A 19,007-nucleotide genomic window follows, 5' to 3' on the forward strand; every position below is an offset into this window, starting at 1 on the left:
AAAAAAAGCTGCCTTATCCTCTCGTGTAGCCTACATTGTATGTTTCAATTCGAGAGCTTGACAATCTGATGCCGCCTCTACCAGACGATTGATACGAGACCTTTGTTTTTGAGCTCTTGTCTTGGCAATACCAAATAAACATCTCCTTCTTCTCCTCACTTTAAAACTTTTGGATCATCGATCGAGATGAAGGTAGCAATGCATTTACTTGCAAGCTATGCACTCTTAGCAGTGCGTGCATTGGAAGTTCACAATGACGACGCGCTGGTGAAAAACTTGCCTGGATTACTAAATGACCTTTCTTTCAAACATTATGCCGGATACATGCATCTAAAGACCGAAGAAAAGCTCTTTTATTGGTACACGGAGAGTCAAACGGACCCCGCGAATGATCCAATTGTCCTATGGCTCAATGGTGGTCCAGGCTGTTCGTCGTTGGGTGGTTTCTTCACGGAGAACGGTCCTTTCGTCGCTCAGGACGATCGAAGCGTGAAAGTGAATCGATATTCTTGGAACCGCAAAGCCAATGTCGTGTGGCTCGAATCTCCTGCTGGAGTAGGCTTTAGTGGAAGTGTGCAAGAACCGCATTACTACAATGACGACATCGTGGCAGCTAAAACACGCGAGTTTCTCGAACTCTTTTTTGAAAAATTCAGCGAGCTGCAGAACCGCGCGTTTTACATTACGGGCGAGAGTTACGCTGGCATGTATATTCCGTACCTCATCGATATGCTCGTCACAAAGCCTCTTCGTGGCGTGAATGTTAAAGGGTTTGCCATTGGCAATCCATTTACCGACAATCTCATTGATGGCAATGCGTATATTGACTATTATTACTCCCACGCAATGGTGTCTTTGGAAACGTATGAAGAGATTCAAGTCCACTGTGGAGAGCGCATTGGGTGTCTCTTTGACGACACACCGTGTCCACTTGGGTGTCAATCGTTACTCGAAGAAGCCGAGAAGGAAGCCAATGCCGATGCGTTAGATCCGTACTTTATCTACGGTGATCGATGCCTTCAGAACACCAGTCAAACCAATGCTTTACGTAAAAAGCCAACGTCCTCGGCACAAAGATCTCCCACACATCGTGGCGACATTGGTGCGTGTGCCGACGTGCTGACTCATATGTATTTAAATCTACCTGAAGTTCAAGAAGCCATTCACGTGACTCAAAGCATGGAAAGACAGATTGAATGGAAGGGTTGTAATGACCGTGTTAACGATTTGTTTCAATCCAGTGCGTCGGCTTTACTAAAGTACCGCAACATTCTTCGTCATAACTTTACTGTTTTAATCTATAGTGGCGACGCCGATTCGGTCGTGAATTTTATGGGCACCGAGCGCTGGATTGGGGGCCAAGGATTAAAACTACGCATTCGCGACAAGTGGCACGCGTGGTTTGGTCCAGACAAGCAATTGGCGGGTTACGAACAAACGTACGACGGGTTAACGTTTAAAACTGTAAAAGGAGCTGGTCATATGGTCCCTGCTGTTCGACCGCTTCACGGTCTCTACCTGTTTGAATGCTTTCTCTACGGTCAACAGGCGTGTAACCACTTTGTGTACCCTATGGACGACGACGAGATGGAGGCAGGTTTCGAGATTACTGAGAAAATTACGAAAGGAACGACACTTAATGGATTCCTTGACGGCAATAGCACCGCGATAGGGAGGATGTTTATACTTGTAGGCGGCGTCATTGTGGCCGTTGGCATTCGCAACGGTCGGAATCGCGTTAATGGCTACGACATGGTTCACTAAGGTTGTCAAAGTGTTTTAAACAAAATATAGTTTCTTTTTTTAATTCGAATAGTCGTTATTTTTTATGTATAAATATTTACCTGATTTTTGACTAAATTCTTAAAATATGAGAATTTAGTCAAAATCAGGTAAAAATTATTTTTCGTTTTTGTTTTAAACACGGCAAGGCTTTCATTCCATCAAACGCACAAGTTTTTGTGACTCGAATTTGCAATTTGCCAATCAATGCAAACGAGTGGCAAACGTGGCCACGACAGCAAAAAAACACGTACTCCCTCACCTTTTCTCACATCGTCCCCCCTATCCACTGTGACACCCCCTCCTATCGTCTATCTGAAACAAGAGTCTCAGTTCTTTTTTTTTTAAGTACGCAATGAAGCTCCTGACACTTTTACTGCCCATCGTAGTGGCTAACCCTGCCCATCGAGTTCACGACCTACCAGGACTGAATCAAGCGGATGTTCCCTTTGCACACTTTGCGGGACAGCTTGAGCTCCCGTCACCAACCCACGAGAAGCTCTTTTACTGGTACGCACAGTCGCGACGGTCGCCGGAGAAAGACCCTTTCGTATTGTGGCTAAACGGCGGTCCCGGCTGTGCATCGTCGCAAGGTTTTTTCACTGAAAATGGTCCGTTTGTTGCCAAACGTGATGGAAACGTGGGTTTAAACCCATATGGCTGGAATGCCCGTGCCAATATCGTATGGGTCGATTCGCCCTCGGGCGTTGGGTTTAGCAAGCCTTTGCAAGCGGCAACAGGGTACTACAATGATGATATCGTCGCGGATCGTCTGCGATTATTCCTCAGCGTGTTTCTGACGACGTACCCTGAGCTTCGCGACCGGGCCTTTTACGTCACCGGGGAGAGTTACGCGGGGATGTATATCCCGTACTTAGTCGAGCGATTAGTAACCAATCCGCTCGAGGGTGTCACCTTAAAGGGATTTGCCATTGGCAACCCGCTCACGGACATGGGGATCGATGGAAATGCGTATATGGAGTATTACTATACCCATGCACTTATCTCGCATGGGGACTATTTGCGTCTTTTAGACTATTGTGATCATAATATTGCCCAATGTATGTTCACGGACGTGAATTGCACGGCACATTGTGAAAAGGCTGTCGTTCAAGCGCACGAAGCAGCGGACGTGGGCGAATTTAACCACTATTACATTTATGGTGATCTATGCAGGAATAACCAGCGCACGGCGGTGCATGCGCCTGCGCTTCATCAACGTCTCGAGACGATTCGAACGCATCGTGGAGTTGTTGGTCCTTGTGCGGGGGATTATACAAAAACGTTGCTCAATCGAGCGGACGTGCAAGAAGCGTTGCATGTTGAAGGGCAACTCCCTGTACAGTGGATGGCTTGCCACCCTTTCATATCGCATAATTATGATCGGACATTTTCATCCCTTGACAAATATCGCACATTGCTTGGCAACAACTTGACAATTCTTATTTATAGTGGCGACGCCGACTCGGTGGTTAATTTTATTGGGACACAGCGATGGATTACCGAAGACAAAGGTCTGGCCCTTCGACCGGTGTCGCCCTGGCGCGCGTGGCTTGGACCGGATGCGCAAATTGCAGGCTACCACCAAGATTTTGAGCGCGGATTGACGTTTAAGACTGTCAAGGGCGCTGGCCACATGGTGCCGGCCGTACGTCCACTACACGCTCTTCATCTATTTGATTGTTTTTTATTTGGGGACGAAAAGTGTACGAACATTTCGTATCCTGCAAAATTTAATGAGCGCGAAGCCGCGGGAGCCGCGTTCTTGACCACTCGAAAAGAAAGCGACGAGTCTCAGGAGAGTTGGAAGGAACACGCTCGTGCGACAGTCTTGCGGGCAGGCGTGCCGTTAGCGAGCTCGGCCTCGGGCGTCACTGTGTCTCTTTTTGTGATGTGTACATTTTTTTTGCTCGCAACAACAGTGTACGCACAATATCGTCGTCGCGAAAATGGGTCTCGTCGTCAACAGTATCGACCTATTTAGTGCAGCATTTAAGGATTAAAAACGAAAGGACCTATATTTTTCTTATGATGGCACATAAGGAAGTTGCTTAGTCTGTATATTGGGTTGTCGAAAAGTCATATTCGTGGGGCAGAATTCCAAGAGCACTGAAAGAAGCAAGACGATAGTTTATAAAGAGCTTGTAATTGAAGCGCAAACTGTGAGTTACATCGTTCCGTATAATATTGGCACCGTTTAAATTGCAAGGTGTTGCAAAGACTTTATTTTGAGCTGCCAGCTTTTTCATCGAACAGGCTCAGCGTGTTACTCTTGATATGATTTTTTTTTCCAAAACTGTCATATCCCGCAGACAGTGTTAACTATACGTTTCGTACAAGTACCACAGCGCATTATAATTTGGAGGACGAGACATATAGTTGCCAGTCGGGAATTGGCTAAAAATTCGAATCGCTAATTTGTGTGTCAGGCCAAAAAGATCTAACAAATGCCGTGTTCCTGACCCTTTTCTATAATTAAAGGAGTTTCATGGCAATTAAAGCAGAATTTAAATAACTTTTCGAGCTAAAAAAACAATTGTACGGGTAAAGCAAAAACAGCTTTTTCGTAATAGGACACTCGCAATTCAAGTTTTTGGCACCTCCTTGGATGTAACCATCTTATGTTCAGTTGCTTAACGCTAAAGACACAGTGTCTGCCCTTTCAAGCTTAAAGGCGTAGCCAATAACGCCTTCCAAAAAAATAGTGAAACTGAACGAAACACACTAAGATCTCACCTTTTCGAATGGCCTTGAATAGTCGGCCGAAATCCTGCAATAGATTGGATCGGATCTCTCGCCTCAAGCACTTCATACAATTAAAGTTGCCATGGCCCTCATTGCTATCGTAAGCTATGGCCTTTTCTCCTATTTTGCAAGATGCAGCGAGTGTATGACGACTTCATCGCTCGCTTCTATTCAAGGAATAAGTGCGTCGCAATACACGAATTTTCAGCTTTTCAAGCAATTCAATCAAACACGATTGTTCTCAAGAGATAAAACTAATGAAACACACGCTAAATCGCACACGATTTTAGTGTCGATCAGCAAGCAACCGACGGAAAGGAACTTTGACAAGAAAAGTCGCAAAACAACATTTCATTGTGGCAAAGGTCACAAATGCGGCAACAAACAAAAGTATCTGGCTTTTGCCTTTTCAGACAATACGACGTCTACAAGTGGCAATTCCTCAATGATTGTTCCTTTTGACAAGGACAATGCACCACGGGTAGATTGTCTCACTGGCAAGTCTAAAACGTACGACCAAATGGACGTGGAAGAAGACCATTCGACAGCATACCACGCATCGGTTATGATGCGTGTAGCCTCGTTCTCTAAGGCTCCTATCGAAATTGGTTGTATCTATAATCAGTCTCTTCTTCATCAACAATTGGACGGCAACATGGGCCTTTTGCAAGTCGGAAGTTTTGCAAACGTGCTTTTGACTGGTACACTTAGCTACCACAAGTCACAGCAAGTCACAATACTTTGCAATCTTTGGTTTTTGTTGCAAAACGAGGTGCTTATTTCTCTGCGATCGAGTTGTTGCTTTGTAGCAATTAAGAACAAGTTCTACCGTGAAACTAAATTATTCAGTTCCGAATTAAAAGGTACGGTTTTAAGGGCCAGTATACGAGAGGGCCACGACATTAAATACATCGATACTCACCGCGTAGACCTTAATGAGGATCGACAAACAGAAGTGGCACTTCGTCTCGACCGTGGGAGGAACACATTGCAAACCAAGTTTGACTATTCCCAGGCCTCGGAGTATGTTCTTACGTGCGTCACTCTCGTGGCAATGGTTGGACTGATGAACGCCATCTGGTTAGCACTTGCAAAAGACATTCACACTCAAATACCTTTGATCCCAAATACATGGCAAAAAGACGAATCATCTTTTTTTCAAATAAAAGAGTGACTAAGGCACACATACTAATTCGTAGAATATCAGATTTTCATTTTATGTTTAACAAATTCGAGTTTTTGTCGAATCCAAAGTGTCGTGCGTTTAGCCAAGAGCAACATCCATGACCATCATTACTACAAACCCTACGATCGTACCAAATGTCGCCAATTTTTGGTTGCCGCTTTGAGTTGTCTCCGGCACTAAATCATCGACTACCACAAAAATCATCGCCCCCGCGGCAAATGACAGAGCATAAGGCAAAATTGGTTGCACATACAAAACTGCGGCCGCTCCAAGCAACTGCATTTTGGCAAATGCCACACCACCCCATGAGTCTCAATATTAAGTTTCCAAGACTTTTTGACTTGCTAACGTACTCCTCCAATTGGCTCAACAAGGCCACTAGCTTGCCCCCACATAAACGCCCGAAATGTCGACATGCCTTCGCGTTTCAGTGGCATCGACACCGCAAGTCCTTCAGGGAAGTTCTGCAAACCAATGCCAATGGCCAAATTCACCGCGTTGGCAAAACTTGCTCGAGCACTGTACCCGACACTGCCAAAACCGACGCCCACGGCCATTCCTTCCGGCAAATTGTGCAACGTTATGGCAAAAACCAATAGCAACACTCGACGGAAGCTACTCGTGCTATTCATTGTGGGTTTATCATAACACTCGCGTTTGTTATTGTTGCTAATATAATCATCATTTTTTTTCTTTTTTAAAACCTCGAAGTCGGTATTCCCGCCCTTTGATTGGATACGAACGCCGAGATATTTTTCAAAAAGTGGCAATGCCCTCTCGGTGCCAAAAAGTGTTAATGCCCCAAGCATGAAGCCAATGGCAGCAGGAATGAACGAATAGCGGCCATTAGGTCCATACAAATCGGATTCTTTCGCGATTTCGATGGCTGGAGCCAACAGCGACCAATACGACGCAGCCAACATGACGCCACCTGCAAAACCAAGCATGCCGTCGAGAATTTTCTGGCTCGTGTGCTTGTCTTTGACGTCTAGCACAAAGACCATGGCAGAGCCTAAAGCTGTGAACCCCCACGTGACGAACGTGCCGAGCAGCGCCTGAACAACGGGGTGCTGACCTTCTATCATCCCGACGCGTTTCGATCGAAAAAAAAACGGAGTTCAGCTTAATAAACGAAACAGCAAAATGAAGATCCTATTTAATTTGCATGATTATTAGATTATAGAGGTGACTCCAGACAGGTAATCCAGATACTGTCGTTTTTTTTTTAATCTGTAATCACAATACTTCGGTATGACGATTCCGTTTGCTCTGCCCAATATTGCGAGGAAGTTTTTGATCACCTGGTTCAGCATACGAATCTTCGCGAAACCTACTTTTTCTTGAAGAATGTTCCAAATGATCGCTTCAATGAACGCGCGGTCTTCCGATTAAAAGTTTGTCCAAAAAGCCGAGCAGTAACACCATAATAAAAGCAACGATTTTTAAATGGGAGCATCCCGTAATTGGCATTTACACCCTGTAACGGGCTAAAGTTGCATTAATGTTACACAGTCCCCATTAAGTACACAAAGTGTACTTATGGAGATGGTCAATTACTTAAGTAAAGTAATTAGACCCCCCACTCGAGTGTGGTGACCAACCCTTGTGTATGTGATGCACATAGGTGCATTCACGTTGGGAGGGATGACGCCTCGCGTCATCCGTTACGCGAGGTATCTAGAAAGATACGCTCGCAATACGTAATAGTGTTATCTACAGAAATGACATTTTTGATTCAGACATGCCGATGTCTAAAACGCTGACAGACTCATTCAATGGTCCGCGCCAATAGCGCTTTTGCTGCCTTGCAAAGGTGGGTTCACGACTCTCCAAAACTTTGCTAGGAACATGCGCGTGGCGTTCACAGTCTTAGACCTCCAATCGATCCATGGCTCATGGTGTTCTAACGAGGCCATACCAAGGATGAGATCATATTTCGAATCTAAATCAAGGACGAGACAGCGTTCCATACTGTCAAAGTCCAGAGACTTTATACTTAATCTCAATGGAACTTTGGGAACAGTGACACGTGTCCCAGTCGCTAAGCGAACCGCATGAAGGCTTCAAGCCTTGCATGCAGGACCTCGGGTCCCTGGGAGATAATAAATTCCACGTGCATGCCCAAATAAGGTTTTGAGCTTGTCATAAGCGGCGCGTTGCGCTTCTGACAATTCTGGAACCTCTTCCATTTTCGTGAGGGTTTAGTTTTGTAAGGACTCAGGCGTAGATTGACTACGAGTGTTACCAGGCGTAGCAGGGCTACCTCGCTCCTTAAGTCAGAAGAAGACTTTCAGACTCAGAGAGTCACCTAGTTATATTGAATTAATGGGTTTAACAAACTCAAGGAGTCGTACAAGCTATTAAGGCTTAAATAATCCTAGTTCAAGGGATTCAGGGGCTCGTAGAACCAAGTGACAAGTGCCCAAGAGGATATACCTGAGAAAGGCTTCTATCTCTTACAGATCAATGCGCAAGCCTTAGAAAGGCACTTAACGCTTTTAAATCAAATGGGGAACTGCACTTTATTTAATATTTAAATCTAAGAACCTTACCCTAGCTAATTTAAAAAAGATTTTTGCCGCCAGATTTAAATCTGGCGGCGACCACATTTGTTATCCATAATAAATGGGATTTAAGTAACTAACTATTTTAAAATTAGAAAAAGGGGTATTTTACCCATAAAGTAAGTGTACTACAACAATGGTTCTTCAACCGATGCGTGCCCCATTGCAATAACTCCTCGTCGACTGTCGGATTGAACACCAGCTCTGGTAAAGGTTGGGTAACTTGGGAGCGTGGATGATCCGCCCTCTTAGAGGCGTATTGTCTCGCACCGAGACAGTAGAGACGTGAAGAGTCTATGACGTCACCAAGTGATACGAGCAAGCAGTTTTATCCCCTTGTAAATGGTGTGAGCGGAAACATTGAGGGAGAAAATAGCCTTTAGGAATATCTTCTTTATATGCTAATTTTGAAACTAGACGTAATGTCTATTGATGAATAGCGCCTATCCTTAAATGCTGGTGACTTATCTAAGATGGTGGTCATTCGTCCAACAATTGAGTTAAACTCATTATCGCTTCTGGACTAAGCCGTCCTGGAGGGCACAAAAGCTGCACTCAGTATGCGAAATGGATCATCGATTCCTAAATATCCAACGAATCCATTCTATTACTTAATTGTGGAATTCCAAGATGTGGTGTGTATCAATTCACCAACGATTTTACCTCAAGATAGAGGTGTCCGTCATGTAATTGACGTGGTTCCTAGAATCAAAAAAATGTGTTACATTACAGTGGCCTCTACCAAAGGAGCAATGCAAAGTCATTGACGTATGAGGCTGATATGTATCCGAGAGTAAATCTCCCCATCTCACACATTTAGTCAAAAAGCCCAATGGTAAATGACGCATTGTACATGCTTAAAATAAGCTTAATCCTGCCACTATGCCAGCACAAGTCAACGTGCCTCGAAAGGATATTTCCTGAACAATATGGTGGAATGTACGATGCACAGTGCACTTTACTTAGCCGATGGTTATTGGTTATCACCAACTGCTCATGTGATCTAGTGATATCCTGCTTATAGCGGTTAACCCCCCAATCGGTATGCTATGGGAGTGGTTAATTATGCCACAGGGGCTCTCCAACGCCCCTGCTACATTTAATCGTCTAGCGATGCAACTGTTCCGCCCCCACGGAGTTTATTCACAGACTTATTTTGATGACATTTTTCTCCATATGAGGAGAAAAATGTCATCAAAATAAGTCTGTGTGGAGAAGGATCGGTATAACGTGGAAAACCACATAGACCCTTTGCAAGCAGTGCTTGATTAGATTCGTACAAATAAATTGTATGACAATGCATCAAAGCATTTTTAGCGCAGAACAAAATTATTGTAGGGGGCTTCATTGGGAAGCGAGGACTAAGAGCGGATCCCGCTAATGTAAAAGCTATAGTAGATTAGCCGGTTCCAAAGAACCAAAAGGATTTACGTAAGTGGTTGGGCCGCGGCAACTAGTTGCACAAATATAGCGAGAATTACGCTGATATGGTTAGTTCATTATCCAATCTTCTTAAAAAGGGTACGGATTGGTTCTGGCCTAGCGCCGAAATTGATGCTTTCAAAGCAGTGAAAGGTAGTCTTATTCATGCCCCGATTTCGGCTCTGCCAAATTCCTATTGGCTTTTCAGTGTCGTCTGTGACGCATCGGATTTTTTGCCATCGCCAGTGCTCTGTTAAAACATAACATGATGGTCGAGAACGTATAATTGCGTTCGAGTCGAGACAGATTAATGCTGCGTAAAAGAACTACCCAGTTCATAACAAAGAGTTACTTGCAATGAAGTATGCTCTTGTCAAATTCAGAATTCATCTGCTTGGCTCTAAGCCGTTTGGGACATATTCAGATCACTCGTCCTTACGTACTGCGACTAAGTTGGCCCACTCTCATAGAAAACGGCTCGACAGCTTTATTTTCCGCTAAATTCAGTTCGAGGTGATATAAGCATGGCAAGCAGAATAATTTGGCTGATGCGTTATCATGCAGGTCGAATTTAAAACTCTCTTTTTGGATAAGTCTGTTCGGCTAACGCCAAGGATGTACAGTGTGTAGCTCTGAAACGAGCTCTTAAGAGCACTGAGTGGAACATTAAATTGTCGACACGTTCGCGTGCAGGCTTACATCGATTTTCTATCGATAACGGCATGTTGCTTTATTGCACTGATGCTGCGGATACTCCGCGCATCGTGGTTCCTCATGAGAAGAATTTAAAAGTTTTGAATCCTCTATGATGCACATGATACAGTTTTAGTGGCCATCTCGGTCGAGAAAAGACCTACGGTCACGTAAGTTATATATTGGTGGTTCAAGCTATACAAAAAATTAGGTCAGCACCTACATTCGCACATGCGAAACTTGCCAACGGGTCAAACCCTCGGCTCATGCTGCTGCACAACTGGCCAGTCTGCCCGTACTCCCAGGGAGTTGGGAGTCCATAAAATGGATTTTGTGTTCGGCCTGCCAATAGATTTAGCCAGTATCACGAGCATCGTGGTCTTTGTTGACCGGTTAATCAATACGGCTCATTTAGCGGCTGGATTGATAGTGAAGGTACATCAAGGCTGTCCATTGATCGCGTGTTTCGACAACACGGTTTACCTGTCTCAATTGTCTCTGATCGAGACCCGTTTCACTAATAAATTGTGGCAATCGATTTTCCAAGTGCTTGGCACCACATTGGGCATGCTTACAGCGGACCATGCGCACACCAATGGTCACAATGAACTTGTTAATCGCGTCATTGAGGCGTTCTGCGATTCGTTATCGCAACGAGTGTCTTAGCCGGGCTTAAAATTACATTGAGCTTCATCAACTTAGACATTCCCATGCGTCAATTAATATTGACAATGGCTTATTTAAGCCCTTTCCAGTCGCCTGAGTGACTGACAAGCCAGGGTTGTACTTACGCTCCGGCTATTCCGCTCAAAGCTGCTTCGGCTAGGTTATGTTTACTCTCACCTCCCAGAGATCAATAGAGCCTAGATTCCCCAGTAGGGCGCCCCGCCCCTGCTGGGTATCGACGTTTTTCCGCATTGTACCAACTTTCTAGTATAGGTCGGGATTGTTGCTCTTTCGAGCTTTGTGCAAAGTAGGCAATGCACAAGCCGGGTGTAAATGCTTACTGCTAACATCTACGGATTTTACAAGGCTATTCTACAGAATATAGCTTTGCTTTATCCTGAGCTCGATGGGTTCTGGTCTGTAAGACGAACTCGATGTGCTCGAGCTTTTAGGGTACCCATGATCCCTAACGCGAGAGAACTCCACGTCGTATTCTACGTTTACCGCAATGTCAACCGCTGCTTCGGAAATAGCGGGATGGGAACGATATAGCTCCGTTTGGATAACGCCCACGTTGAGGCCTTCCGAAAGATGTTTAAAATAATCCCTTTTGGCAATGGGTCTTGCTGCATGACAGCAATTAGAGTTCTCAACTCCTAGACATAGTCCTCTAGAGTACGTTTACCCTGACGAGAGGCTGGTTGCACAAATATGCGAGTTAACTCCCGTTTTTAGCTGTTTCGATGCTAAAAAATAGTATCTATGGAAATTTCGATGTGAGGGCCCACTCACTGGCGCTTCTATCGAGCTTAGAGATGCCTACGGCCAACTTTTGTTGCTGGGTTTGGACCATGGCCGTAATTATGGCTATGTCCTTTTGCCTGAAATAAAAATAAGGAGACTTCCTCCTTCTTTGCTCTCATATGTACGGATATTGACAATAAGAGGGCGAGTCTTGAGCTCGGAGTCAGGAACACGGATGTACCTATCTGGCACAGATGCCGCCAAGTGGTCTTGGATCTCCCCTGTATGGAAGGCCTCATATTGCATAGAGGCTCCCCGCCTGGCTTCCAGAACCTCTGGCCCTGGGATATAATGTGATCGGTATGATCCGGCCTAAACAAGGTTTTAAGTTTGTCAAAAGCAATACTTCGCAGCCCCGAGAGTTCAGGGAAGGGATCCAATCATAAAGAGGATAAGTCTAAAAGACTCAGGCGTAGATTGATTACGAGGGCTACCATGAGTAGCGAAGCTACCTCGCTCCTTAAGCCAGAGGAAGACTTATAGACTCAAGGCCACTTAATTTTATAGAAGTGATAGGTATAACAACACAGTGAGTAATACAAGCTCGTACATCTTGTCAATTTTAGTTCAAGAGATTCAGGGGTTCGGGGAACTAAGTGGCAACGAGTGCTCGAGACTCAATACCCTAGAAAGGTTTCTTTATCCGGTAGATCAATGAGCGAGCATAAGAAAGGCTTTGACGCTGTAAGATAAAAAATGAAACTCACCTTTATTTAATTACCAAAATCTAAAACCTTACCCTAATTAAATAATAATAGATTTCGGCCACCAGATTAATATCTGGTGGCTGCCACATATGTTACCCATAATAAGTAGAATTTTAGTGATTAACTAGTTTAAATAGAACGAAAAGGTATTATACCAATCAGAAAAAAGGAACGCAACAAACGTTCACCAACCGAAGCGTGCCCCATTACATTTGCTAAAGGCTTCTTTAGGTGCTGAATTACTGAGCCGAGCTCCAGCAAGCAATGCACGTTTTTGGATACCAAGCATGCGAGTGGAGCGTTGTATTTGACGATGGAAAACGGTGCGATACTGCAAAACCATTAGGACAAAGCCACTGCGTGGCTTTATGAAGCATTTAAGCGGACTAACCCTTGTTGCTACCGTACTGTCGCTTAACGCTTCCTCAGACCTCCGCCTTGTAGACGTGACAGTACATTTGGAAGGTTGATTTAACCCTTTTTCTTTTTGAGTAGTAGAAGTTGCCCCAAGTCGAATAAATTTTAAAAAAAATTGAGAAAATTTAACAACAAGAGGATCTCCTAAATAAGTAAGGGGGTAAGTCGCGAAATACTTAAGGGGACAAGCCTGCGGGATTTAACCCACAAAACTGCGAAAGAAAGATTTCAGGAAGAATCAAAAACGTTGAGCGTCTTGGTCAATGTAGGCGGACGCTTTTAAAGCGGCCTCGCACTTCAAAGCACGCACCTTCAAGTAAAGCGAGGAAGTGGTGTGACCGTCTTCTCTCACTTGCAGTGAGGTAGTTGGTGGGCGCCTAAGGCGACCTCACCCAACAGCTTGTATCTTAAAACAAGTGTCGTCACGGAAGCGGTAACCCTTCTTCACGTGCGCACTTGTCAACTAGAAGGTATTTTGAGACTAACTTGTACTTAATACATTTAAATGTGGAATATTTTTACCCAATCAATAGATGCCATCTTTGTAGATCTGCATCTCTACGTGGCGATCGTATTGTTCTGAATAGCTCAACTTGCAAATGACGCTAGACGTCATCCCTTTCAATGTGAATGTACTTATGTACATCCCATACACAAAGGTTATCACTATATGAACCTCACTGGAGTGACAGATGAAATTACTTTGCATGAAGTAATTGGCCTTCCCGTTGAGTATATAACGGGTGTGTAAAATAAGGCAGCAAGCTCGTAATACCACTCCCTCTTTAAGATTATTTTAGATTGAGTAAAGATCGTCAACAGGAGAAACGAGGGACAGCGAGTCGCATACGACGCGCCGCTTTAATCCTCTTTACCGCTCCGCACGACGCTTAACATACCACATAAAAAGGGCAAAGCTGATTGGTCGTCTGCGATGACACTTAAACAACCTTACACGAAGCGCACGCGCCGCGATGAAACACCGCTGTCGCCTAGTGCCTCAGTTACAACGCCGACAGCTACTGCTGCTGCTGTCGCGTTGTTAACTGGACTGAATGATCAATCCTACTTGCATTATGAGGATGTAGATCCATCGCTCATTGGAGACTGCAATGAGTCGACATCGCTACCCCGTGATGGCGCTGTAATGCCCATCCATGAAGACGCCCATCCATGAAGACGCCTATCTTTGCAAATGCAAACCTGCCTAACGTCAACAAGGCAACTGTCTCATCGTCTGCGCTGGCTAGCGCAGCGACCATTCAGGAGAGCACTGTTCATCTGCTTCTCAGTTAGGTAAACACTCATTATCTGTCGTTCAAATCATTATCCACAACATGGTATCTGACGCCAAAGAGCGTGAGCTCAAAGCGCGTCGCTACGCCACTATATACGCTCATAACTATTTGGGTCATACAATTCATGGAAAGATCAGGAAAAATCTCTTGGATGTGTTTCACCGATCCTGGTCGTGTTGCATTCGAATGAAACAATCGACCAATAGGAGGCAGAATTTCTGCGCCGTATTCTGCCACATTCTGATGTGGCATAACAGCGGTCGCAGCGAATCAACTTCGCTCGCTTGCGTGTGCGATAAATTATGGGCTGTACTGTACTCCCTGCTTCTTCTCATCACGCTACTCCTGCTAGTCCATATGGAACTAGCGGAGCAGCTCCAGCTGGTGCTCCTTTTCATAGGCAGAGGCCAGTCCCGGCCGTCGACGCGCAGGGCGTCGACCAAGCTATTTGCTGCTATATCGCAAAGTAAACAATTTTCCCCCTCTAAATTACATTTGGCCTTTTTAAGTGTATGCCAATTCTTCAAATCTACTTCGCCACGTCCCTTGCTTTGCTGCATACTCAACGTGCTGGTGAGTCAAAAGATCTGCGACGAAGTGCATTTTGCAGCCACTAGGGGCGACCATTGCGACAATCAGTTACTATGAAATCTTCATCAATCGGCAAAACTTAATGCGCTCAGATCATCACCGGCCGAAAGAAGCATTGAGATTCAGTGCGACATAAAGATTCAGATTATTATATCTATTAGTTATTTATCGACGTATACAAGTCCAATAAATGGCAAGGCCTGCTAAAGAGCAGCTAACGGTGGAGAAGCAGAGAGCACGCGACTGCTCGAGCCAGCTGTTACGATGACAAAGAATTGCACTCTCCTCGGAAGACACCTAGCTGCAAGATGCCAGTATACCACGTAACAAATGCATTGGTTTCCGAAGTTAAGGAGAGCTACAGTCAGGACGAACATTGTCCCCTGCTCTTGGGTCACGTCGGTGGATGAAAGGTAACCCTTCCATCGCACCTGAAGGCAAAGCTAGTCGCTTTAGCTACAGCGATGGCATTTTATGACATCAGCGTCACATTGTGATCCCTTGAGAATCTATGAACAGATTTAATGCTGAAAATACTTCACGAGCTCCATGATGCGAATGGACATCTGGGCCGTGAATAGACAATCTTACGAGGGTTAGAGGAATTAATTTTTGTGGCCACACCTATATCGATGGGTGGCCAACTATATTCGCTCTTGCAAACAGTGTCAGCGTATTAAGCCTGCACAGTCCAGCAGTGCGCCGTTGAAGCCACTGCCGATTCCAACGGATTGTTGGAGCCGGTCAGTCTGGACTTCATGTTTGGCATGCCGCCCGACCATGAGGGTCGGAGGTGCTCGTCGTCTTTGTAGATAGACTGGGCAAAATGGTGCCTTTAGTGCCATGTAAGACATCGATCACAGGCAAGAATACAGCTCTTTTGTTCCTGCATCATGTATATCGACGACACGGGATGCTGGGGTCCATAGTATCGGACCGGGATCCACCTTTTTCGTCAGGGTTCTGGGGACATGTGTTTGAGCTCCTAAGTAGCAAGCTTCACATGTCGACCGCAGATCATACTTAGACCGATGGCCAAACAGAACTTGCCAATCGGGTCGTGGCGGTGTATTACGCTCGATAGCAGCTCCTAAATAATGGAGCAAACAATAGCCTTTGGGGTTCGCTATAAATAGCTGTTTCCGCGCCAGTACGGGCTAGACACCGTATTATATAAACGGACTGCGTCATCCTCGGACACCAGTCTCGTTTGTGCGCAGCCCGAGCCTTAGTGTTGGGGGGCCCCTCACTTCGCTCGGTGTGAATGAGAAGAGGGATAGATGTTCCGAAACTTGCTCTCGTGACCATGCCAGCTTGGCAGTGGTCACGACATTTAAAAGTGTCAGTGCGGAGGCACGGCAAAGAATGTATGTGCTCTCAAATGATAACGACGTCTAGATATTGACAACTGCCGAACTCTGAGCAATGTCATAGGCGATTTTGCTGCTAAAAGCGGAAGCAAAAAAGGCTCAACGCTTTTTGGATGAGCTATTATAAGCATCATGCGAAAAGTCCGTGACGCGATGGCAAGCGCATAGGAGAAGCAAAAGCAAATTGCGGACCAACATGTCTTAAAACAATGGAAGTTAAGAGTGGGAAAAAAGTACTATTAAGTACTGCTACCCTGCCAAAAAACGTGGCTTTTGTATTACCTGGAGGTACGACGAAATAATTGCGGCGTAACACCAGGCCGTTTTCGGTGGTCGAGGAGGTTCGAGTCCTATCCTGCTTCCGTTCGGTCGCAGGCGCTAAGCGGTGCTGAACGGCGATCAGGGATCTCGAAAGTCAAGTGTCGCGACTGACTTCGCATCTCTACAATGTTCGCTCGAAGAATCGCTAGGGAAACGAAAGGCTTAAAATTTTGGCTGGACCTTTTGGAGAAGCTAGTGTTGAGAGACACGCGTCACGCGCGCGATCTCCATCGCTCTCTGAGTCCATGTCAAGGTGGGAAGAGTCTCTTCGCGGGAAGTCTTTCGCTTTTCTCGCCATCCCACCTAATCGACGCTCGAGCCAAGGTCGGCGTTACGATCTCTTTCCCTAGACGGAGGGTATGTGATCTCGTCTGGATCAATATACCGCTTCGGAACAACACGGCTGCTACGAGTAGGTGAGTAAAATCGCCACTTCTATCAGCGCCGCCTGCATTGGTGTATGCTACTGGGAACAAACGCTTATTGGTTGGAAAGTTGCTTGTTGACCGCTCCGTTGAGCATAAGCTTCAGATCCTTGTCAACGAGAGGATACCCGAAGCGTTTGACTCTTGGGAACCGGTTCTTGTGCAACAAATTCACACGATGATGATACAATGCGACTGTGGTAGGACACTTTATCGTTGCCACTACTTTAATAAATATTGATATCTATTTTTACATATTCGCACGTACAGTTTGTCGAGAGGGCGACAAGAATTAATGAAAATTCCTCCAACAAGATCGTGACTTGCACATCTTTTTTCGACGTCGCTAAACGAATGTTGATCGCCGCATGCGGCACCAGTAGTGTAACGGGGCACTACGACTTGTACTGCTTCAGTACAAGTCCACTTTGCACTGCTTCAGTTGCGAGTGGTGCCTTTCGTTATTTCACGTACCCTAGTACGTGCAGAGGAAGACTTCTCTTTAAGGTAACTAGCTTAAAGAGGGTACAATGAAAACTGTATTAATATAATTAAGTATGTCTTCTTTCTATCTGTTAACTCGAACTTAATTATAAACCAATACTAAAAATGCAATTGGATTCTTATCTTATCTTATCTTATCTTATCTGTCTCTCTCTTTTGTTTACATCTACAGCTTATTAGTCTGCGGAATAAATAGATATAATAGTCTACACCTATTTATGGATAAGAATTCTGAGCATTACTATATAAAGTAATATCCTCCAAATATTATCTACCTTTTAGATAATATATGGATTAAAAACCTTTAAGTGTTAATTTCATGTAACGATACACCCCGTTACATCACCCCTCCCTTAAACGATAATCACTCTGACTGTCATTGGATGGAGTGGTCACTATGTGACCACTTACTTTTAAAATGATGTTGATTTGTCAGAACCATCATTTTAAATTCCATCGCATGAAGAATAAACTCATGCAGGGTGTCGATAGTGCCGCGCCTTCGGCTGCGGTTCGTGCAGCCGCGGGTGACGCACTGTTTTCTCTTGCGGCAGACGGCCGTTGTATCTTCCACTCGCACAACACTAGATGTTGCGAGTGCACGTGGTGATTCACCACGTGAATACGACCCTTTTTGGAGGTCGACTACGAATGCGAGTCGGATGAAACGGCCGACTCAGGGAGAATAGAACAGTCGCCTGATAGACGTCAGGCGGCTGACCATAAGCCTTCAAATGAGAGGGCTCATTCTGATCGACGAGTTTAAAGTCGATTTGGATCCGACGATGAGGATGATCTCATCGCCCGTTCCGTCTCCCGTACGGTCGGTCACCTGCACGTGTTTCTGTGCAAGGTGATGACGATGACGTAAGCCATCGTAAGAAAAGTTCTTGTGGTACCTTTGCTTCAGTGGGTACCACTCAGGGGAGTGAAGACAGTAAAATGTCTCATCTCGCCCCTGAAAAGAAGCCGTGGCTTTTGCCAGAACGGCTCATTAATAGCTTGTCTGGAGAAACTACTCCTCACAATATATATCCTTTATTTATTGCGACAAAGCTACATGGCCTTGATCCCAGCGCGAAGAACTTTCGCGCTGAGGAAGATTTTTATCTCGATGCTTTTTTAAGCATCGTTGGTTTAGTGGCAACAACAAGCGAGATAAAGTCTCGCTTATGCAAGCCTGGAGCGCGTCATTGGCAATGCCAAATACATTGGACGCGAAGCTTGGCTTCAAAAACTTAACGCGAATCGCGTTAAGTTTGAGAAATGAACTCCAACCGGTGCAAAGTATAAATTGCATCGATTGTCACGTGAGGCTGGACTTCCATGCCTCACGTGGGGTGATCCCTGTCCGTGTTGTGTAGACAACTCGAAGAGGGTAAAAGGGGATGTCTATTCCCTTTCTTCGCCCTGGGGAAGGGCTCGCATCTCTATTGAGATGCGTGACGCGATTGACGTTTTGCAATCGATTTACAAGCGCCAAGGGCGCGTGTTTTCCGATGGGCCTTCTGA

General features: G+C 45.2%; 4 protein-coding genes across 4 annotated transcripts; 3 read left to right on the top strand and 1 right to left on the bottom strand.

Annotated features, from left to right (window-relative positions):
* Positions 1 to 186: 186 nt before the first annotated feature.
* Positions 187 to 1,764, top strand: CCR75_000552 (uncharacterized protein; the record flags this gene model as incomplete). The annotated part of the gene is made up of 1 exon (XM_067958659.1): positions 187 to 1,764. The coding sequence occupies one exon, from the start codon at positions 187 to 189 to the stop codon at positions 1,762 to 1,764; it is 1,578 nt and encodes a 525-aa protein (XP_067822378.1).
* A 373-nt stretch (positions 1,765 to 2,137) lies between these two features.
* CCR75_000551 (uncharacterized protein) lies at positions 2,138 to 3,766 on the top strand (the record flags this gene model as incomplete). The annotated part of the gene is made up of 1 exon (XM_067958658.1): positions 2,138 to 3,766. One exon carries the CDS (start codon positions 2,138 to 2,140, stop codon positions 3,764 to 3,766), a length of 1,629 nt encoding a protein of 542 aa, XP_067822375.1.
* An 843-nt stretch (positions 3,767 to 4,609) lies between these two features.
* CCR75_000550 (uncharacterized protein) lies at positions 4,610 to 5,701 on the top strand (the record flags this gene model as incomplete). Its single annotated transcript, XM_067958657.1, has 1 exon — positions 4,610 to 5,701. The coding sequence occupies one exon, from the start codon at positions 4,610 to 4,612 to the stop codon at positions 5,699 to 5,701; it is 1,092 nt and encodes a 363-aa protein (XP_067822376.1).
* A 356-nt stretch (positions 5,702 to 6,057) lies between these two features.
* On the bottom strand, positions 6,058 to 6,798 carry CCR75_000549 (uncharacterized protein; the record flags this gene model as incomplete). Its single annotated transcript, XM_067958656.1, has 1 exon — positions 6,058 to 6,798. One exon carries the CDS (start codon positions 6,796 to 6,798, stop codon positions 6,058 to 6,060), a length of 741 nt encoding a protein of 246 aa, XP_067822829.1.
* Between the last annotated feature and the right edge of the window lie 12,209 nt (positions 6,799 to 19,007).

Source organism: Bremia lactucae, linkage group LG1, assembly GCF_004359215.1.
Source record: "Bremia lactucae strain SF5 linkage group LG1, whole genome shotgun sequence".
Taxonomy (NCBI): domain Eukaryota; phylum Oomycota; class Peronosporomycetes; order Peronosporales; family Peronosporaceae; genus Bremia; species Bremia lactucae.